The sequence below is a fragment of the Ascidiella aspersa genome, chromosome 9, assembly GCF_963924565.1.
Source record: "Ascidiella aspersa chromosome 9, kaAscAspe10.2, whole genome shotgun sequence".
Lineage (NCBI taxonomy): Eukaryota > Metazoa > Chordata > Ascidiacea > Phlebobranchia > Ascidiidae > Ascidiella > Ascidiella aspersa.
The window spans coordinates 22,078,770-22,100,979 of NC_139455.1; the positions used below are offsets into that span (position 1 = coordinate 22,078,770).

Here is a 22,210-nt window from a genome sequence, read left to right on the forward strand (position 1 = left end):
TACCCAGTCAAGGGGAAATCTTTACCCAGTATGACGTTGACACGCGCAAAACGCCCCATCACCAAGTTAGCAGCCTGTGTAGTCAACAGGCATGAACCCTGTACGTACGTCGCAAGGTCTATTACAAGCTGCCTGAATACCTCACGAGCTCCAATTTGGGCGTTTTGTGCGTAAAGGCAGCCGAGCTTGAATTAATCGTCTCTACTGATCTCACGCTTTCGTGGCCCGCTCATCGGGCATAATGTCTTCTCAGCAAAGTTTTTTTTGTTGTTGTGTGGAATGCTGACTGCGTTGTTATTTTTCTGCTGTTATTTTGGTAACTTTGACAGGCGCTTGGCGATACGCTCGAAGCGACCTGCTATATATGATGGTATTAAATCAGGCTGGAAATGCATACGTGACGGGAGGGAGTCTCATGTTATTTTTGCATTTTTACTTCCTTGAGTTTTATTTCTTGAAATGACGTGGCGCAAAATGCCACAAAAACAACACCAAAATAGGATGTAACCGGAAATATGTCTTTTTCGGCTCGCTTCCACGTATATAGAACACATTCCTTTATGCAGTTTAAAAAAATTACAAACCGTTTCCTCTTAAGTTGATAAAATAATAATATTATTGATGTTAAAAATGAATAAAGAGTTATGAGAAACGTTCAAAATGATACCTACATCTGTATGAGCTTTGATATTATTATTACGTCTTACTACAACCTCCAACCATTATGCTCCAAAATAACATTATTATTTTTTTTTGTTAATATCAGGATAAGCCTGTTCCGTCATTTCTAGGTGTTGATCCTTTTTCCATATCGTAAGATCCAAGCAAAAAACAGATTTATTCGAATTGGGAATATTAGCAGAACTGACGATGCTATTTGCGTAACTATATAGTATTCTGCCCTTGTTGAATAAAGTTGTTTTGGATCTTTTTTAAACCTTTGTGGTTTTGCTTGGACCTTTCCACTTAAGAAACGACTGTTTGGTTTGAGGTCACTAGACTAAATGAATTCGTAACTTTGTTACTGGAAAGGCTACATTAGGACCCAACTCCAGTTTAATGACTTTGCGAGCTATTTTGGGATTCATGTTCCCAAGGGACGTTCTTTTGCCGCCACATTTCTTCTCCTACAAATTCGATCTGACCTGTCCGAAATGAAGTTTAGCAATATTGCTACCAAAATGGTTCATTTTAAAACAAAAACAAGTTATGTCACAACCAAAGAGTAATGCTACAAAGTTCACTATCTAATCTAAAACCCACACTACATATCCGGTGAACATGTTAGAATATTTCTTCAATCGACAAGTTGTTTTACGAAGTAAAGCTGCATCTACTGGGTGCATCTTTTATTTATTTTTTTTTCATCTACTGGGTGCAACAATTTGTTTCACTGGGTGCAACACTTTTTATCAAATCAGCCTAAAATGGCTCATAAAATACCAGAATAGCCAGAAGATACTCGGACAAGGTAAGAAAAAGCTTAAAAAAAACACTGTAATAAATGTGTGCTGGGCCGTACTGTTTTAATCCAACATTTTTTAAATATTCTGGTTAAAACCGCTAGGTGGTGTTGTTGCAATTAAAGATATGAGCAAGGCAATTGGAACCTGCTTAATGGAGGAAACTGTATGGGAATTTTATCGCTAAATTTTAAACTGTAGAAACAATACCGCTTTAATAAAGCAGTAGAAAAAATTAGCCTGCCAAACAATTAGTTTTATTTAAACTTTGCGACCAGGAAGCATGTTGCTATTAAACAAATGGCTGTTTGAAAGACCTCGTTATGATTTCGGAAAACATTTTAGTATATTTGTGACGAACACACTGTACAATTAGTCGCTCATAACTTTCGTTATGCATAGAGTTTTTTAGAAGATTGCTTATTCCAAAAAAAACCTTTGTAGGAAATCCAAACGATCCTTTTTTCAAGTTTAAAGGCAACAAATCAGTGTTGTAACAACTCAAGCAATGATCTACGTGCACTCAAGGCACTGTTTGTAAATAAATTGACTTGACTTAAGTTTTTTACCAAAATTACTTGACTTGACTTCGTTGTTGTTTGACCCTTAAGGAATGCAGACGACCATCTATAGGGACTTAACCGACATTTCCCAATACCTGCTCCTCACTGTATATCGTATATCGATCCGCCTAATTGGATGTAACCATCTGGCAGCGCTGCAAATGAACTCGGCTGAGCAATGTAAGTCAAGGCTCCTTGGTTTTATCCAATTTTCTTCGACCCCTGTCTTATGTAAGTCAAAACCCTGATGGAAAAATGGAAAGGCTTTTCGCTTGGGCGTTTTCAGGGCGTTTTCTGGGCGTTGTGGGGGCGTGTTTGGGCATCCGGGGAAGTTTGGCCGGCTCGTCAAAACAACAGCGTTACCTGTTGGACTTTTTGTTCGTCCCTTTGGCTTTGGGTAATCAATCACTTCTGCAGTCACACTTGCCAAGTGTATCAGCTCCTTACACTGTCACACATCGTGTACCATCCTAACCGTAGCGATGTCCGATAATTGACATTTTATCCCGATATGGATACCCGATATTTCGGACAAAAAGTGTCGCAAACCGATACGATACTAACTTGGCAAAATAGAATATATAAATGTTAAAGTTTCTTTTTCCAGGCTATTGGGACAAATTAATATTTTTGGGGGTTGATTTTGCGTTTTTTTTTCTGTCGTTGATTGAAAAAAATTGGTGGGATTTTTTATGTGAAATAATCTAATGGTCTGGTCTTTTTAAACAGATGGCCTATTCAGGTAATAAACTGATTGTTTGATGAGCTTATTTAAAAAGTATTGAGTAATTATAATGGGTTGTTTGTCTCTTTTTGGTGAGTTGATTGGATAAGTTGTTCTGTTATTGTGATAAGTTCATCTAATAACTCGAATTTTCAACCGCCATAAATGTGTTTCATAATTTTGGGTAAGTTTCCGTTGATTTGCCTCGTTGTTGACGTTGATTGCCTCGTTATTGATAAAAAATCTTACGTTTCAACCTCTTTTATTTGGATTTTTTGTATGCACAGCATTAAAAAAAGCTTAGTCATAGCGTACAGCACGATAGTGCAATTTAAAAAAGAACCGCCTAGGCTGCCATTATTTTGCCATTATTGGGCGCGCAAAATATGCTGTTTAGTTATTCCGCTAGCCATTTGTGTCAACAAATTTGCTCGATAAGACGCAAAATGCAAAACTGCTCAGGGTACGCCGATCACCTATACTATATTCAGAAGAAAGCGTTGATTTTTTTTAAAAAGGATGGATTGTATTGAGGCGGCGCTAGGACGTCTTTAAGCTTTTTCAAGCGTCTCTCAAAATAAACTCCCGCAAATTGCCATCTAAACCATGATAAACGCCTGCCCACAGTCACGCGAAGGCCCGTGTTATTCTTAGTTGAACTATTCACTTGGCTGTCCTCACAATGTCGAACCCTGTTAAAATAATACGACTGCACGCAACATTGGCCCAGGTTATCCGGCCATAAAAGGCGACCTTTTTTGTACATCTTTTCCAGCAAGAAGCATGGATTTTCATGAAAACCGTCAGCCTCCCACTGTGAAAACAAGCAAGGTCAACCATGCCCACGCAACACCGTACTATATACATTTGTATACGCATGTGTAATGTCTATAGTAGTAGACTATAAAACGTCTATACTGATGTGATGTATATTTTGGAAAATTGAACAGTGTGAGAACGGAACAAATGTATGGGGGCGCAGCTGGAATATGTGCTGTAAAAGCTCACAGATGTTTTGACGCAAATTACATTTTGTGACATGTTTGAACGTTCGTTATTCTGATTATATTCCAGCAAATCGTTTCTGCTGGATTTAATGCCAACGGGGTTATGGGTAAAGTTTCGTGAAACTGTCACAAACAACGTAAAAAATAATGAAACGTTTTTTTAGTAGCCTAACACTATGTTAGCTTTATCACAATTTAAAGTTTACCTCCAATCCACACGAGGAATAGGAATAACCTGAATAATATGATAACGTAGATTTAATTAGAAAATCGCAATTAAATTTCATTGAAAGACTTCAAATACTCTTGTTTTTTTGCTTCATTTTTTATTATACACATGGATTTAATTTAACGTCATGGTAAACTCGAAAATCTCGACAACCGTTTTCTATTTTTTTGTTTAATTTTTATCCTATCTGTGTTCGCTCACAGCTTGACAGAAACAAACATTTTTACCCTATGTATTCATATCAAGCTCTGCTGAGCAGTGTTGTAATGACTTAAGTGAATCACTTGAATACACAGTTTTTAAATGACTTGACTTAACTCAAGTTGTTTTGGTAAAAAGACTTGACTGGACTTAAGTCTGTCCAACAAATGACTTGACTTGGACTTCTGTTATTTCACAAATGACTTGACTCGGACTTGAGTCATTTAAAAATGACTTGTTTACAGCACTTCTGCTAAGTCATTAAACTTTTCGTCGCCTCGCACTAGAGAATTCACTGATTTGCTTCTAAGACATAACTTTGCAACAAGGAACAGACTAAAGAGCTTTAGAGTTTCACGGTTTCTTTATTTGGTCAACACAGAACCAAAGGAGAGAAGAAACACGAGAGTAACAGTGTTCGTTGGTCGGACGGCAGCAGATTCAAAATGGCAGGAGGCCAGCGACAGCAACGGGTGTGTAACAGTAGGTCGGTATAACCGCGGCAGTGCAGGATCTTTAAAAAACGGTAGGCAACGAACGCGATTGCTTCTCGGCCAGCGAGCGGCGGAAATAGATATTTATAGGAAATAAATATAGTGCAATAAAAAAATGGGAAAAACGAGAAAAGGGCGATGACAAAACGAGGAAAAGACACGACTGCATACGGAGACGACTCAATTTTCGAATTTCATTATTAGGTCACCATCCAAACAAAACGCATTTCCACGTGTGTTATTTTAGGGGACTTTGCCAGCAAAGTCGCGCCCTCAAAAGAGTCACAAAATCAGTTCCTCGCGACGCCAGAAAACAATAAAACAAAGCTATAAATAAAATATATAGAAAGAGAAAAAAAAGGGTCCGCGGGACCGCAAGAAGGGCCAACGGCTCTAAGCGTTTCTCCGTCTTCGTTCAGTCACATTGGCTTGAAGCATGGCCGCCAGTTTTGAAGCCGCGCTTGGGCCGTCTTTTGCATCGATTGCAAGGCAAATCGACTTGCGTTGGCTCTTGGCCTTGGGGCTGGCCACCTTGTCACGTGACGCGCCGGAACTCTTGACCAGGAACCGTCGGAAGGGGTCACGCTCCATGAGCACGTGAACTTTGCCTTGGGCGAGGTCAAAGGTCGAGGCGTCGGGGCTGGTGAGATTATTCAAGGTCGTTTTTCGCGCAATGGCGTCCACGTTGACCTGGGAAATTAAAGAAGAACTTTGGTTATTTTTGTGTTTTCATTAGGTTTAAAAAAGCAATTGACAGTCGAGTATCATAAAAACTAAAGTAAGTATGCAAGTGTTTACAAATCATGCTAAAATCTAAAGAAGGTTGACTCACGTTTGGCATAAGTTAGCTATGTTTAAAAACCCTTGTATTGTATTTTAAGTTTAAAAAAATGCTAAGAGTTAAACCTTTGGTGTGTTAATAATAAAAACGCTGATTGCTAAGTGTATTTCTTTTTTGGGTACCACCCTTATCTTCGCGAGGTTTACAATTTGAATGTAAAGCGTGTCAGCTCCTAGTCTTCAAATACACACAGCTGGCGTCGCGAAATGGCCCGAGATAAATATTAATTTTGTTTATTGGCGTTGCCGGCAAATCTGGCGCCGCAGTGGCGGCCATCGCAATAACAGACGCAGCGTCTAATTGCTTCGCGCAAATCGCATTAAACCGTCAGGCCGGATTTTATTTCTAGACCGCAGCTATCGCGACCTTTGTATTTCGCGCGCAGTGAAAACGTCTTGCTTTTAATTCGCCTTAGAGCTTTTCGAAATGCCAAAAAATCGAGATTAATCTTTTGCAAAAGCGGCGTGCATTTTTATTATCTCTTTTAAGCTGAAATCGATAACTGCTGCGCCTTTAAAGCAGACCATATAGAAGACTGCATTCTGCAAGGGTTAAATTGATTTATTTATTTCAATAAGCCGCACTAAACGCCCGCCCGTATATATCGTATAATGCAATTTAATTTCCGCAAACTACAGGGTTATGAGTTAAACAAACAACAGTCAATAACAGCCAGTCGTTTGGTGCAATACAACCGGGTCAAACCAATTTGTAATTTCAGGTATCAATCTTCCTAATGGCGATAATGACCGGGCTTGGGTCGTTAACGGAACGACGAAAAAACGCCGAGATTAGTAACGACTGGAAAACAATAGGAGCGGCCAAATTAACGAGTCCCCCGAATTAATTTGAAACGCGGGTAGAAAGAAAACAAAAACAAAAGGCGAGTTTAATTGCGTGTGAAACGAGTCGGGCGCTATTGCAAAGTCAATGCCGCCCCTTTCGGATCAAAAGAAACGCTGGCATGTTACGAGGCAATAAAAAACTGTGGCGATTTTCGGCCGAAATGCGCGATGCCAATTCTGCAAGTGCGCACTCTGCGGGAATCTTCGGCCCACATTAACGGACTAGAAGCGTGTTTACAGAAAATATCGCATTCGCTAACAACGAAACGCTGTCAAATCAAATATACCCCCACAATTCGTGTACAAAAAAAACGATTCTCATCGCGCCCCCAAAAAAGCACAAAACAAACACGCGTCAGTGACGTCACAATGCTCACCTCACGCGGTGCCCCGGCTCGCAGGTAGGTGTCGAAGATGGCGGGGGCCAGTTTGGCCTGTTTGGTCGCTTTCTGCTTTCGATAGGACTCGACCTCGATCCAGAAGTCGAGGTTCTCCTCGCTAAACTCTTCCAGGAGAAAGGATCGGAAGGCCACCACGCGAGCTGAAGAGGAAACAAGAAGAGGACGTTAAAAGATTATTCAAGTTACAATGCACATAACACGTAATAAAAATATCAAAGCCCATACAGAAGTAGGTATTATTTTAAACGTTTCGAAAAATTATTTATTCATTTTCAACTTTGAGCTGGAAAGCTGCCTTGTTGTTTTTAGAACTAAAGGTTGCATAACATACGCAAATATTTTTGTTTCGCTTTAATCTAAACTAAACTTGAAGCGTATTAATACAAGCTTCGGATTAATTGGAAAAGACAACTTGCGGGCTATTTGCGCTCGGCGAGAAAACTCTACCGTGTTGTTTACACAATCCAAAGTTGCATAACAAACGCAAATACTCGTTGCATAACGAAGGTGATTAGTTGTGTATTGTAAAATTACAGTTAAGATTCGATGTTGATTAGCTAAAGCGATTCGGAGGCAAACGATTTTAAACTCATTAGCGGCTTGCGAAAAGTCAACTTTGATGTACGAGGCTCAAACTAAATCCCTCGAAATCAAGAATCGTGTCTCATTTGCGCGAAACCGCGAGCGAAAGTCCAACTTCGGCGGCGCAGTTTTATTTTCAGTGTAGGATAAAATGCCCGAGGGGCGCCGCATTATGCAACGGTACAGGAGGGGAGGGCAAAGTACGTCTAAACATCTGGGCGCCACAAAGGAGGCCTTATGTCTCCCCAAAGGTCCGATATTTTGGAGCGTGCAATCGTCGAGGTCGCGTATCCGCTTGCAGGAAGCGTCTTGCGTCTTTGCGGTCGCTTGCGGCCCGCTGCTTGCTATTTAATACCTAGGAAGGTCTCTGAGGATCTTTACTCACTTTTGGATTGATATTTCGCGATAAGTGAGCGCCCGGTTGCATCAATAATGCACGGCGTTGAGGACTAACAATAGACTATACGGCGGCTAATGAACGTTCTATCTATTGGAAAGGCGCGCGGTTTTCCGCTGGCGTCATTTTAACACGTCACCGCGCCAAATTTATTTTTTTAGGGAGTAGGTACTTACATTTCTTTTTGAGGAACTCGCGAAGCGTCATGGACGATGTCATTTTGGCGTTCTTGGAAAAGCTGCAAAGTATAGAGAGTTCGTTAGCCTTGAAGCAATGCGCATTTTCAATATGCAGCAACCATGTTGTGATAAATAGCTAATTTTTAAATTGTTCTTTCAGCCATTGCAATGTAACCATCGAGTAAAATATAATTTTACCAGGCCGATTCAGACACAATATGTTTTACTGTAGACTTTACAACATTCACTAATGCAAACTAATTCCAACACTGTATGAATATCAAAGTCGATTTCAGGCAGTTTACGTTAACTCCAAATTCACGCATATGCAAAAAAAGAAAACTTTGAGCTTTCAAGCACTTAGCGTTTTAAACACTCTCGGATAACAACACATATGAACACAGCCAGTATAACAATAAATCGCAAAGCTATGGGCCATACAAAAACGCTTGTTTGTTTAATTAAAGTGTACTTACAGGTAAAAGCAGTCGCTTCGTCGCTTTCTCGAGGTCATGGCGTTGCTGGCGTCGTTTGCAAATTCGATTCCGACGGTGTCACGTCGTCGTCGGCTGGCGAGAAGGTCTGCAGAGCTGATAGCAACAGGCATATTTATCGGCTGTTCGGCTTTTTTATGCAGAAGAACTGGTATCAGGCTTATGTCACAATCCGAGGCGGGCTGACGCAGTTTTATACGCGGACAAAAGGCAGTAAAAAAGACTTTTCCTAAAACCCTGGTCGCTCTATTAACGGCAAGAAAAACAAACACGGTTAGACCCCCGCAGTTCTATTTGAAAAGTTGCCCCGTGCAACCGCCTGACTCCCCTTTAACGCTCTAGGTTACGTTCCTAACACATACTTGTCGCGTCGAGGGCGACTGCAAATACATCGACTGGGTCTGGCGCACTCCCGCTAAGTACGCGATGCGGCCGAGAGAGCGAGAGAGGCCGCGAGAAAAAGGCGCCGGGCGTCTCGCCGAAAAAAAGAAAGAAAGCGAACGCGAGCTTTCGCGAACTTGTCCGCGAAACACCGCGAACGCGTGTTGTCATATACCACTAATACACACAAAGCGCAGTCTGCTACCAGCCCGAAAGCTTGCTGTGCGTGGCACTGCGCTTAGCAGGTGATATCTGATGATGCTGCAGACGTACCAACGCTGCGCAGTCGTCAGCAAAGCCGCATATCTTGTCAGTTCGCGTCAAGCTCAGGTTTAGCTGGCGCCGTTACGAAAGGGCAAGGATTACGCCAGTAATTGCTTCTCCCCTAATGTTCTGCGCACGACGCATTTCGATACGGCTATTTACTGATGTCGTTCAAAGTTGTTTTTAAACCTGACAAGATATAGGCGAAAATGTATATTCGCAATGTTAAAGCACAATTTTCTCCTTATTGATAAAAAATATTTCAAAATATTTCCTAACAAGTCATTTATATTTAATGCTATTCTGCAATTTACATTGTGATTAATATAGCTACGACAACTGGTTGGTTGTTTTCCATTGAAGCCAATAACTCGACCCAGTATAGACTTCCTGTGCAGCAAAACAAGAAAAGACGTATTTTACGAAATAAATCGTCAGTCCGCAGCAAAACGCGCACCAACGAAGAACTCGAACGACCGCAAAACCGATTTTAACAACACAAACAGGAAATAACGCGTAAAACTCATTCAAAAATAGACACGCCAATGTTTGTTTTAGGCCTTGGTAGCGCGAAATCGTTAATAAAGATGTGCGACACCCACGTACTATAGCATCACGAAAACGCATCTCCGAATATTGATGTTATCGCTACAAGCCTAAAACTCGTCAAATATGCGTTTTTTCGTGTTAAAGTCTCACCGTTCAGCGCGTCGAATAATCGCTTTGTGGCGGCCACACTGAGCCCGACTGCAAACTTTCAGCGCTCGGATTTTCGTACTTGCACTTTACAAGGGGGATTACAGACGGTCTGTGCAAGGCCGCGCCCCTGAAAAGTTCGCGTGATACTAGAGTACAGTCGGGCGCCTTGTTTGGCAAAAACAAGCTCTACTGCTAGTGTTACAGCCCGCTGTGACGACACACAAGGCCCATTGTCTCTCGCTGAGGGCGAGCCGCAACCGTGCAGGGGTGCAGGGGGGGTCGAGCGTTAGGTAACCGGCTGAAATAGCGCCGGCGACGCGAAGTTTGTGTTTGCACGGGCGAAAGGCAAACTCGCGAAAGTCACAGCCTTCTAAGTATTTGTTTGAGCGCGTCGCGTAAACAGTTACCAGTTGCTACCAACCGAACACCAAACCTTGCCGGCACTCTGTTGACCGATTGTATTTTAATGTTGACAGGCCCTCGTGATCTATCTATCGGGAACAAAGAAAGAAAACAAATAAAAAGGATACAAAAGGCGATTTTTTCGTTTTAATACCGTTTGTTTTTTAGGTTGTAATTTGAATGTTGACTGTAGCTATCGCAGGGCCGTGCTTTATTAGGTTAAAGTTAAAATTGAAAGATTAAAATATGTGTTTTTAGTGATTTTTGGGCTTTTCCGCAACCTTGCTTCACGACCTAACAGTATAAACCAAAAACAATCACAAACGCCGATAGTTTTATCGCTTTCAGTGTGCTCATCGTTTTGCTTCTTTACTCTGAACCGATAAAGCACGGTTGCGCGAAAGCTGGTCAACATTAAACTACCATGTGTCGGCCTCGTGATTTCCAGCTCTTCAACACGAAACAAATACGGTAGCAAAGAATAATGATACCGAAGCGCTGTATAGTTTGCTCAGCGTGATCCATCGCCTTATGAGCGCCGGTATTACTCGACTACACAACATTTACTGGAAACGCAAGTTGCTTAATACGACCAATGCTGTGCCTTACAGGAGAAAGCGCCCATAGCCATTAAAATGCCCCTTTTCTCTACAGAAGCAAGCAAAAGTTTTATTAGGCACCATTTTTACAACAAAAAATCTCTCTCGTAAACATCGATTTCTGAACGAAAGAAAAACTATAGGCTCGTTTATTTTGCCATTACTACTGCGAGTTTGGGCCTCAGCGCTGGTTCGCTTTTATTGCGTTTCAGCAAATCAAATATTGACCGACGTTACGTCACGAAATCGAATCGCGCTGACGTCATAGGTGCTTTGAGTGCCTTGGGAAGAGGAAATTAGGGAACGAGGAAATGTTGCCGGTTTCAAAACACTTCTGGTAAAGGGATTTGTGTCCCATAGTTTCCGTTCTTTTAGGGCTGCTATACAAAACGAGCGGCTGTTGGTCGATTTTAGTTCTATAACGATTCTAAAGTGTTTGGCTTGCTTTGCTTTTAGCTTGTGCAATGAAACCAGCAAGTAAAATATAATTTACCAGGCCGATTTAGACACAATATTGTTTTACAGCGGACTTTTAAACACTCACTCATACAAACTAATTCCAACACATTTTACGCTAGGTTCAAAAACACGCATTTGTAAAAAAGAAAACGGCTTTAACTCTAACTTATACGCTACAAGCTGTAAAACCTGCTTTAAGAGGCTTTTGGTGCTGTTACGATTTCAATGAAGCAGTTGAACAGAAGGTTTCTGGGGATGATTTACAACTAATTTAACCATGGAGTCTGGTAATGAGAAAGTAGCCCACGATGACAGTAATTTTGCGAGGAAAATATTTTTGTGTTTTTTTCTTCATCAAAAATACAACGTGATAAACTTTTTCAAAAAAATAATTTTTTCTTATAAATCGTTTAGCCTATGTTGTCGACACCCCAAACAAAATAAATAGGCTGGTTTAGTGTGAAAATATTTCAATGTAAACTATATAACGATGTTAGGAGCCGATACCCGATATCAAGCTGTAGTATCGGTACTCGTCCGATACTAGTGTGGTATCGGTGCCAGTTAGATACCACTTTAATGCTGGAATTTAAGAGGCTTGGTATGCGGTCCAACGGGATATTTTTTACCCAACCGACAATGACGACACAGTCTAGTAACGCGACCGGCACCAACTTTTACAGCAATCTACGTTCATGGCGCGTTATTCCATACGGGGTCTCGACAGTGCCGGGGGTTGTCGACCCCAAAACAGGGGTTAAAACTTTTACAAAAGGCCGCGTTTGTTTGTCAAAATGTAACGAGCCTCGCAGTTCGACCGCCTTACGCTTTGCGACACCTAGTGATCGGCCAAACGCCCTTTCTCTTGTTTTCTTCAATTTTGATAAACGTTTATTGACTTTCCCCGATGATTTCACTCGTTTATTGCGACGATTAGCGCTGCGGATTTTCCCAAATCAACGCTTAGCTGGTATTCATCTATTTTTGCGATCTCAATATGGTGACAAAATGTGTCCGGAAGAAATTGCGGCTTTAGATAAAGGAATTTATAGCGACGGGTGTCGAATTTACGAGGTGGAGACATCGCTTTGGTAATGACTAAAGGGTGACGATCTGGCCGATTCATTCATCTAATCAACAAAAACACCGATTATGATGTTCGGTAGATTCCGTCAGTTAAAACACAGCGTAAACCATGCAGTTGCGTAATCTTTTCTGGAGCTTGACATGTTTTTTTTTGTATTTACAAAAAACGTATTTACAAATTCTTCCCGGAGTAACAAACCAACACAAACACATAGCTGCTTTTCAAGTTAACTAACCCGAAATTGCACTCTTAAAAAAACAAAGTGTTCCGCTTGTACAGTGTAGTTAAATCAAAAGTTTTTTTTTTGAGCGGTAACTCAGGATTTTTTGCAGCCTAATCGACTACCAACATAACGAGTTCATTCCCTATTAAGTCTTGGTACATCCAGCCAGTACAAACAGGGATATAGAACAAGCACGCATATACAGTATGATAATTGTTGTAAAAACGTATCTTGATGCGCCTCGTATCTAGAACCAAGTAAACTTTCGATGAAGCCGCGCAAAAAGACGACAACAGCTGTTTGTCAAGCGAATTAGCGGATTCCCGGAAATCCCTTTGCGACCGGCCTTTGAACAAACTAGGACCAATTTCCGACGCAAACATAAGGTGCCTCACCGAAATCGCAAAATCAAGGTAAACATCGCGCGGCGCGGCTTTGTTGCGCAACAATCGACCGCCGTTTGTGACGTATCCTCTATAGAACTGGGTCGCGCGCGATCTTGATACAATGTGCGTTCTGTGTAGCAATTCCGAAGATGCGGCGTCACGTTGCTAAAGCCGCACCTGGGGTACCATTTAAATTGGGCCTTTGGAATTTTTATCTTTTCACTTAACCTTGGAGGAATTTGTTTTAATTGTGCGGTTTGTGGGAAAGAAGCTGTGAAAACTGCGGAATGCGTTTTGGTCGTAAAAAATAATGGTCTGTGTTTTTCGCGGAATTATTTACAAGAAAGGTTTTAGTTTTGCCTGTAGGGCCTTTTTCTTCATTTTTAAAATATATTTTAATTTGAAATTTACCCTCAGGTGGAAAATTCGCTTTAACAAAAAAATTGGTAAAATTACATTTTTTTGCCAATATTTGCCAAAATCATCATCAACTCATCGCAAAAGACAAAAAACGTAAAACACCCGTAACTGTTTTTTGGGCTGTTTACCTAGTTTTGTGTGAACTTGGAAGTGCGGTAGCAGTATACGTGACCGTTTGCACATTCTGGCGGCTCTGACGCCGTTTACGCATGACTCTAAGTGACAATTCAGCTTCCATGTGACTTAAAACGCGCTTCCTAGATGTGTCTTACGCATAACTTTGACGTTCCAGGCATCGCTTTGGGCAAAAATTAAACCCGGGTATTGTTGTCTCGCGCGTGTCAGGCCTTTAAACGCGTCAAGTTTTCGGATAGCGGTCACCGGATGCCCAACAATAAGACGCAGGTAAAAGCTTCAAAAGCCGACTTCTCAAATATTTAGTTGACGTATGATAATAACAAATTTCAAAGCCAAAAAGGTCGAGTAGATCGACACCATCTTGATTAAGACTTTCCGAAACGATCTGTTAACATCTTCAGTTAATGCGACTTATACATGGATATATATTTCAGGCACATTAACAGATGACGATACTAGCAAGCTACACTACAGACCTGTCCATAGTGTACACAGATGACGTTGTTCATTTAGACGCAAGGGCGACCCTCAAAAACCAACGAGGCGAGTTGTTATTTTGGAATCGGCCACGGCGCGCAAAAACAACTCGAGCTGCGAAGTTCTCTCAAGGAGACTCGGGCATGATTTTGTTTTTTTCTACTGACGAAATTGACCACATAACTTTCGAGCGCCCGGCTTTTGAAATAAGTTCGAACGCCTCGACCTGTACACTTCTCCCGCGATACCTTATCACAACTCGTCTGTTTTTCTTGTAAATTACTATGCGTCTTATAGTAAATACCGAGGACTAGAGGTTGTAGTAAAACTTGGAATAGGATTCCAAGTCCATATACACAAGTAAGCAAACAACATTGTGAGATGGTTTCAATTGGGTTTTTAGGCATTTATTATTAAAACAGTTAAAACAAAATGTTAGTTTGGTTTTTAAGGGAAATGTTTGTTTTTTAAGGTTTAAATATATAACTCTTCTTACAAAATGATGCCGTAATAAAAGCATTATAACCACGATACCCACATACTTCTACACACAATTTAAAAGCTTGTTTGCGTCGTACTACAACCTCCAGCCATTTAACCAAATGTAACAGAATCAGCTAAGACATAATAAGAATATTAAACAAAGGTTGAAAATGACTAAATTTATCGATACGTTTCAAATGCTACCTACTTCTGTATGTGCTTTGATATTCTTACTACGTCTTACTAGGCTACAACCTCCGACCATTATGCCCTAAAGAATCAGCTAATATATTAGGAAAAACGCTGAGCCTCTTTAAAGTCAAACACACTGCTTACACAAGTTATTGCAATAAACAAAAGTAAATACTCACTTTGCTTTGCTTTTGTTGGCCTTTGGGTTAAGATTGAATCGAGTTGGAGTCTTATCATTGTCCACGTTTTGGCCGGAGCCTTTTTTCTCGGTCGCTGCGTTCAAAGAAGTCGAAGACTTGTCCAGTTTCCAACCCTGCTTCCGGGAAGGAGTGAAGAAGAGGCTCTTCCTCCTTGTTCGTCTGCTCTCGGTCGAGTCCTCCTGATATGGTTGTGCTCCCATGCTCCGGACGCTGATCTCCGAGAGTCTTCTTGCAGGAGGAGTCGGACAGTGGCTAAGAACACTTGAGAAACTTGCGTCGCTCAGATTGAAGACGCTGGAAAAATCGGAAGAGAAAGAGCAGTCCTCCGGATGTTGATCTAGATGGTGGAAGGATGAGTTCCCCGGTTCCGCTTGCGTCTCGCGCACGCTCTCCAGGACGCAGGTGGATTGCGCCCGTAGGAAACGGGGTCTTCCGGATGATGAGGACATCCCACTGACGTAGGGCTGCGAAGGTTTTAAGGGTTTAATGAAGTAATTATTATACTCTGTGCCTCAAGAGATTGTCAAGTGTGCCGCTAAACTTTTAGTTAATTTTGAAAATAAGTTATTTGTATTACGATGATCTCGCTGACGAAGGGCTGCGAAAATACGGTTTCAAGGGTTTAGAAAGATACTTGTTAAAGTTTGTTTCCAGATTGATTTTCCAGATTATTTATCTAAACCTGTGGTTTTCAACCTGGGGGTCGCGAACCCCGGGTGGGTCGTTTGCCTTTTCTCTGGGGGGTCGCGAAGACGACAATTAATTACCAATCACTACTACGAGAATACAAATTAATTACCATAAAACATAATATGGTTCAATATCAAAATATGGACGTTTGAAGAAAAAGGCTGAGGCTTGGTATATCAGTTTCAATTGAAACCACATTTTCATCGACAAATGAAAATCAAAACATTTTAAAATGTGTACTTTGGTAGGATTATTGACGGCATGATTGGGTTAAAAATCTAAAATAATGACTCGCAACGCTTGTTCTTTGAATTTAAACACTCACTCGTTGAGTGGGGCCAATGACAACTAGTTTATAATGAGTTTTTCAAGAAATCATTACGCTTCAATATAATTCCGTCATCGAATGAACTTGACTACACTGAACTTATTCGTGATTCATTGTATGAGGTTACTTGTAAACCGCCAAAACTGCCTACAAAGTGCTATAATTCTGTTCAATAATAAGTTTACAAATAATTCTGTTCTGTTTCATTGTAATTCTGTTCAATAAGAAGCGAAATAAATTAGAATAATGCAATAATACAGTATTTGTTGGAATGTAACGAACTTGCGTAGGAGTTTAACCATCTATATTTTGGCAGATTAAAAATCGACCCTGCGTGTTTTAAACATATAAAAAAAAGTCTGCTCGTTCTCAAAGCTAAGTACAAAATACCAGTAAGAAACTGCACCAGTACGAGGCCTATAATTCTCATTATTTTGAGTATCAAGAGGCGAAACCTAAATTCGTTTCACTAACCAGTTTTTCGATGGTCGTTTTTCCGCATTCCCCTGAAGTGTTGAGGGACTTTCTTTTTCCCGAGATTTCACCTCCACCGGATTTGGGATGCCTGAGAAAGTCGAGGGAGAGTCTTCGCTTTGAAGGGAAGATGTTGTTGCTTCTAGAAGTTTCTTGCTTGATGCTCATCGCTGCTGTTTAGCTTTAACTGCTTACTAATACTAAATCTATACATAAGAACAAAATAGCGTTTTATTGATATGTAAAGGTAAATGTCGCAGGGGACATGCAAGTAAAATTTTAATCTTCCTAACACTGCCTATCTCCCTCATCCTTAACAAATATTTGTGATTTCACAATGGTCTACCATGCGTAAAAAAAATTTGGGGCAATAGTTTCGTTTTTTTCTCATAAAGGTAGGAAATTAATGAACCTCTAATTTTTATATCGCAGCATTTAATCGTGAATTTTATTTAACCACATATACTGCAACAAATGCACAGAAAGCACACTTTTCGGCTCAAACAACGTCTTAAAATTTTTGCAATCAATGATTCTGCAAATCGATTAAAATTTGCACGCGGTAATTGCAGTTATGCTGTTCTTGAGGAACAAAAATATACTGCAATGCTGTCCTGAGTTGGACACTGTTTAAAAATGAATTATGCTGCATGTCCCATACACCGTTGCTTTTATAAATAGATTTTTTTTGTGCACTAAAATCTCGCAATCGTTATCGCGCTAATCAGCTGTTGGTTATTTTGGGGCAATTGGCAATTCGTAAACATTGGTTTTGGATAGGCGAGGCCTTATCTGCACGAGATACGCCTATCCCACTGCCGATATTGGATTTGGAGAGATAAGGGCTGCCGTAGACACGTTGTTTGCCAAAGTGAGAGTGTACGGATTGGATTGTATGCCAGAGTGTGTAAATAATACGCGACTCTTACACTTTCGACCGGCGCCGTAGTCAAAACAAAACCTCTAAACTGTTGAATTGGCTCGACAACGGTGGCAAACAAATCGTTGATTTGATTTCAGAGAACATCATTAGGTTGTGTTTAAAATTATACTTTCATTTGAAAATGGTATATTTTATATACATCATAATATTATTTTAGGTGATTATCATATATGCTACACACCAGTTGTGAAATAAAGCCTGAACGCTCCGGAATTGCCTTACTTTAAATTGGTTACTGTCGGTACGCCATATCGGTAAAAATGTGATGTTTTTTTGCCTTTTTTGATATTTATTTACCAATTTAAAGCCAATAAACGAATTTTCTTGTCGCACAAGTAATCGTTCAACCTTCGTAAATCGTTTGGGACTATAATATTAGCACGAGATTGAACGATAAACTCGGGTTTCTCAAGGTTATTTGTTAAAACTTAACTTTGTGGCATGTCTAAAAAACTATAGCCTATGTGCCAAGTTATGAAAATATTGATTGTTCCTGTATGAAAAATTCTGAAACCTTACGTAACATCAAACAAAATAAATTTTCGAAATAAAAGGGGCGCTGATCTAGAATTCTACCACAACGAACATTATTTGGGTTAGGGTGTGGGTTAGTGTTTGGGTGTGGGTAGGTCAAGAAATATTATTAAATAAATACACTTGACCGATCGTCACCCAAACACTAACCCACACCCTAACCCAAATAATGTTTGTTGATATCATAACTTAAACCCTGTGGTAAGATTGTAGACCAGCTCTAAATAAGATCCTTATAAAACATTGCTTTGATGTTTGGCTGCGCCATACAAAGAAATACCTTGTGTGTTACTTTCCTCAAAGCATGAATTTCAGTTCACTGTTGGATACAACCCGAAGCGACGCCCCAATGTCACTAAATATTTGCCAGCATTATTGCCAAGTCAGGATGGCCGAGTGGTCTAAGGCGCCAGACTCAAGCTGCAAAGCTTAACCGGATACGGTTGCATGGGTGTTCTGGTCTCCGAATGGAGGCGTGGGTTCGAATCCCACTTCTGACACAATTTTTTGATTTCTCTTTTTCTATCTGCAAACAGTTTTAGGCATTCAAACTGAAATTTAAATTGAATGTAAAAACAAAAATCAAACATTAAATTCAATGTAAAAATGTAATGAAATAAACTTTGCTTTACTATCCTAACAAGCCTATTTTAAAATTTATAGCATAAATACAGCTAAAAAATGACAAAAAGTAGGTTGCTTAAAATCGCTAAAAATGGTGTTTCTTAAAGACAGTAAATTCTATACAAACTAACACAGTTTTGCTTTATACACATACTAAGTCTAGCGTATAGGTTGAGTTATTGAGCACATTACAAAGTCGAATATGCCATCGATATTAAGATACGTTCTATGATTTAACATTCTTGATTTAAACAACATACCAATCTTCGCGGTTTTTACTGCAGAAAAGTTTCAGCCCAAATTAAAACATGTTTTAGGCTCTTACTAATGGGTCGCGTGATAAGGTGTGCCCCATACTTTTTTTGTGCCATTGAAATAAGATTTTTTTAAGGCACGACTTAAAAACCTGTAGGTTCATACCGTACATGGGCGTTTCTATTCTTATGATCGAAGAACAACCAACGATATCAGGTCTTACTTTTGATGATGCTGTTAAAATGGTGCTATAATAACCACAGCTGCTGGCTAATCCAGTTTTACCAGAAGCATTGGCAAATTCTTTACAGGCTGATTGGTCTTTTAACGATCTTATCTAAAAAAAATACGTTGTTTGCACTGTATTTGACAGGCTACCGCGTAAAATAACGTTAGCAGACGCCAGGTGCATTTTGCATTGTGCCGCTAAATAGGGGCCACTTCATTGATTTTTGAGGCAAAGAACCTGTCGCCAAATTGGGGTATCCGTCAAATTTTGTGCTAGAGTTGAGAACATAGGTCGATACTTTGTTCTCAATTCGGCCTCTCAAATGTAATGCTCATTTTGCGGAGCAGTGTTCTGGGCATGGGACCTTTTGAAGTAATCCATGTGATTTTGCCAAAAAAATATATTTTTTAACCAGAATGGCTTTATTTGTTTCAAAACGTTTCTATGTATTGATTCCCTGTATAGTGTATATTTTTCCCGGATTTCGGCTCTCACATTTGTATATAATATATTCGGTCTCTTGAGTTTTAAAAAGAGATAAAATAAAACTATGTTTAGTTATGTGGTTTAATAACCTATATATTCTACGCTAAAATGTAACTTGACGTGGTAAGAATGCTTAATATACAAATGAACAGATTAACGAAGAAATAAACATGTTTTAAAATAAAATTCCCGCTTATGATTGTGTCCTTTGCCATATCTCCTCCCTTAAGAAAACGTCGAATAGTTTTTCAAGTCTTGTTTAAATTAAGTTATGGAACTATTTTCTACTTGCGTTTCTCGTAAAGAAAAAAAAAAAGACAGACAGCAATGTTTCATTTTGGTTGAGCATTACGAGTAAAACTCAATTTGAACAGTATTCCAATTAAATATCCCTTGGGCGCAGTGGTGTCATATTTGGGTCAGAAGACCCTTCAGGAATTCCAAACAAGGTATCTTGCTCCAAGTTAGAAACCTTACACCACACCGAGGCCAGCAGCCTCATTGCGGTTAGCACGCGGTTGCTTGTAAATTAACACAGGGGAGAATGGGAAAATGCTAAGCTAAACTAACCCCACTATATAATGCAGGAATTTTGGACATCATCAACAACTGTGATACGCTGTTCGGTGTCCAGCAGTAGCCGTATCGTATTGCTCTATCGCTATCGCCTTATTCGCCCACGCAGAGACAGGGTCAGAGCTAATAATGCAATCAAGACGTCGGATAATGCTATCGGCGACCGCAGTATATCGCGAGGTCAACGATATCGGCGCTAATTGGGCTCATCGTAATCAGGTTATCTACTCCCGTTCTCGTTAACATTGGACCGAGAACGGACAGGCAAGGTCACAAAAGTTATTAACACAGAAGAGAAATCGGCCTTGCAAAAAGTTTCCAACATTTATTTTCCGTTTCTCCATAAAACTGCCTCCTGAAGGTCGTTATATAATTACAACGTTTGAAAACATTTACTTTAGTCTCTAAAAACCCGAAGAAAATTTTAACTATTTATTACTGATAAAATAGGTTTGTTTTGTTTATCATACAATTGTTTTGCTTTTTGTAAACAAATCTTATTCTCTAACTACTCGTGCGAAAATATGCGTTCATTGGGTTGAAATCAGGCAAAACTTTCAACTTAAACAATCAAAACTGCCATACAGGTCGTTATAATTGCAACGTTTGGAAACTTTAATTTTCTTTGAAAAGCCGAGTTTAAGAGAACGATATTTTAATAAAAATAAACTAATTATTAGCAAAAAAGGTTAGTTAATTAAAAGTTTATTAAAATATTGTTTTGGTTTTTGTAAACAAATCCGATAACTCTTTTATTAAAAAAGGTTTCTGACATCCTTTAAAAAGAATGGTCTTCAAATTTGTGAACAGCGAACTGGTCACAGATTTTGACGCAAGACCAGGGACATCCTTTTAACTGTTGACGACCGCATTCACAGTCTTGATTTTTCTCACGAACGCCGGTTTAATTTTTTAGAGATGACTTCAAAAAGTTAAGAATTAAAACGTGACTATAAAACAATTATTGAAACGACGTGTTGTTCTCCAACGAACTCGTGTGAAAATATGGAACCGAAGGGCAGTCTTATCGTACGAAGCGCGAAAAAAGTGCGTTTATTATGTTTGAATCAGGCAAAACTTTCAATTAGAAAAAATGGGCACACAAAAAAAATCGCATATTGGTAAAAACACTGGCATTTATGTTATACTTCAACAAAAAATCGGACTTGATAAATTTTGTTAGTTTAGTAATGCGCAACATGCTATAATATACATAGCACCTTTGATATTAACAGATTTACTTGAAAGGAACTAAAACACAATAAAGACAGGCATAAGTTCGCACGAAACTCGAAAAGAATGGTATTTTTATATAAGGTGGCGAAAAATTAGTTTTGTTAGGGGGCAGGTGCATTTCACTTCGACAAAAAATAGTCAGTTTGCCTATATAAATAAAAAAATAGCTCCTCTGGCAATTTTAATTTTAATTGAATTGGAATTACCAAAAGAGCTGTTTTTTGTTTGTATTATAAAGCCTTGTAGCAACAGTTTGTATATGTTGAAAGAAACTGCAGCTGATGAGACGGTCTTTTTTTCCTTTTTTATGATCAGTCTGTCTGGCTTGACTGTTTTGCAGTGTTCAGTAGCGACATCTTGCGGACAAAAAACAAATGCTTTTTTTTTCTTTATTGCAGGGTTCACCAAACTGTTGTGAGACGTGCGACATAGTTTGCGATTTAAGAGGTATATTATTTAAAAAACTAAAATTTTAAACTAGGATTTAGGTTCGACAACGACAGCGACAGAGATAAGGTTGTTTTCCTAAGGTTACTTTGTTTAGACATTCCGTTATGAGGTAGCTGTTTGACGGCATCTCTAAAAACAAAAAAAAAATTGGTCTTTTTTTCATGGAAAGAAATTTTTTATGGCTTCGGTGAGAACATTATTCTACTTTCACCTCTGTTTAAAACCTACTGACAAATATAATCAATATGTAGCTATTTAAATACTAAGAAAATATATCTTCCCAGAATAAAACACTTACTGTTGAAGCTGGTAAGTAAACCGACTATACTCGGCGAGTATATACCCGCTACTAGTTACCCTGTCGAGTTGACCATTTAAAACGACAAGTTCGTGCTGTCGAGTTTATCTTATAGATACTTTAAAACAGTTTTTTCAAACTGTGTGCTCCTTTACAAAAGTATTCCTTAAGACATGGTTAAGTTGGTCGCGAAAGGTAAACTTACTCACGCGTTATAAATGCCGGCAAGCATGTCAGAGTCAAATCCGGGTTTATTT

The 22,210-nt window shown here is 39.6% G+C and overlaps 1 protein-coding gene and 1 non-coding gene across 2 annotated transcripts; one reads left to right on the forward strand and one right to left on the reverse strand.

The window, feature by feature from the left end:
• Window positions 1–4,551: 4,551 nt before the first annotated feature.
• On the reverse strand, window positions 4,552–8,662 carry LOC146133603 (regulator of G-protein signaling 21-like). Its single transcript, XM_083396908.1, has 4 exons — window positions 8,403–8,662; window positions 7,924–7,985; window positions 6,745–6,908; window positions 4,552–5,371 (listed from the first exon to the last, which is right to left on the reverse strand). The coding sequence occupies exons 1-4, from the start codon at window positions 8,531–8,533 to the stop codon at window positions 5,075–5,077; spliced, it is 654 nt and encodes a 217-aa protein (XP_083253034.1). The 5' UTR covers window positions 8,534–8,662; the 3' UTR covers window positions 4,552–5,074.
• Window positions 8,663–18,181: 9,519 nt separating this feature from the next.
• On the forward strand, window positions 18,182–18,299 carry Trnal-caa (transfer RNA leucine (anticodon CAA)). The gene is made up of 2 exons: window positions 18,182–18,219; window positions 18,254–18,299. It is a non-coding gene; the product is annotated as a tRNA-Leu (tRNA).
• Window positions 18,300–22,210: the final 3,911 nt, after the last annotated feature.

Excerpts from the sequence above, each read along its gene's own strand:
- LOC146133603 (XM_083396908.1), bottom strand. The coding sequence starts at position 8,533 with ATGCCTGTTGCTATCAGCTCTGCAGACCTTCTCGCCAGCCGACGACGA. Across the intron at positions 7,986-8,402 it reads CGAAGCGACTGCTTTTACCT|CTTTTCCAAGAACGCCAAAA; the intron begins GTAAGTACACTT and ends TATACTTTGCAG. Across the intron at positions 5,372-6,744 it reads GAGCCGGGGCACCGCGTGAG|GTCAACGTGGACGCCATTGC; the intron begins GTGAGCATTGTG and ends TTAATTTCCCAG.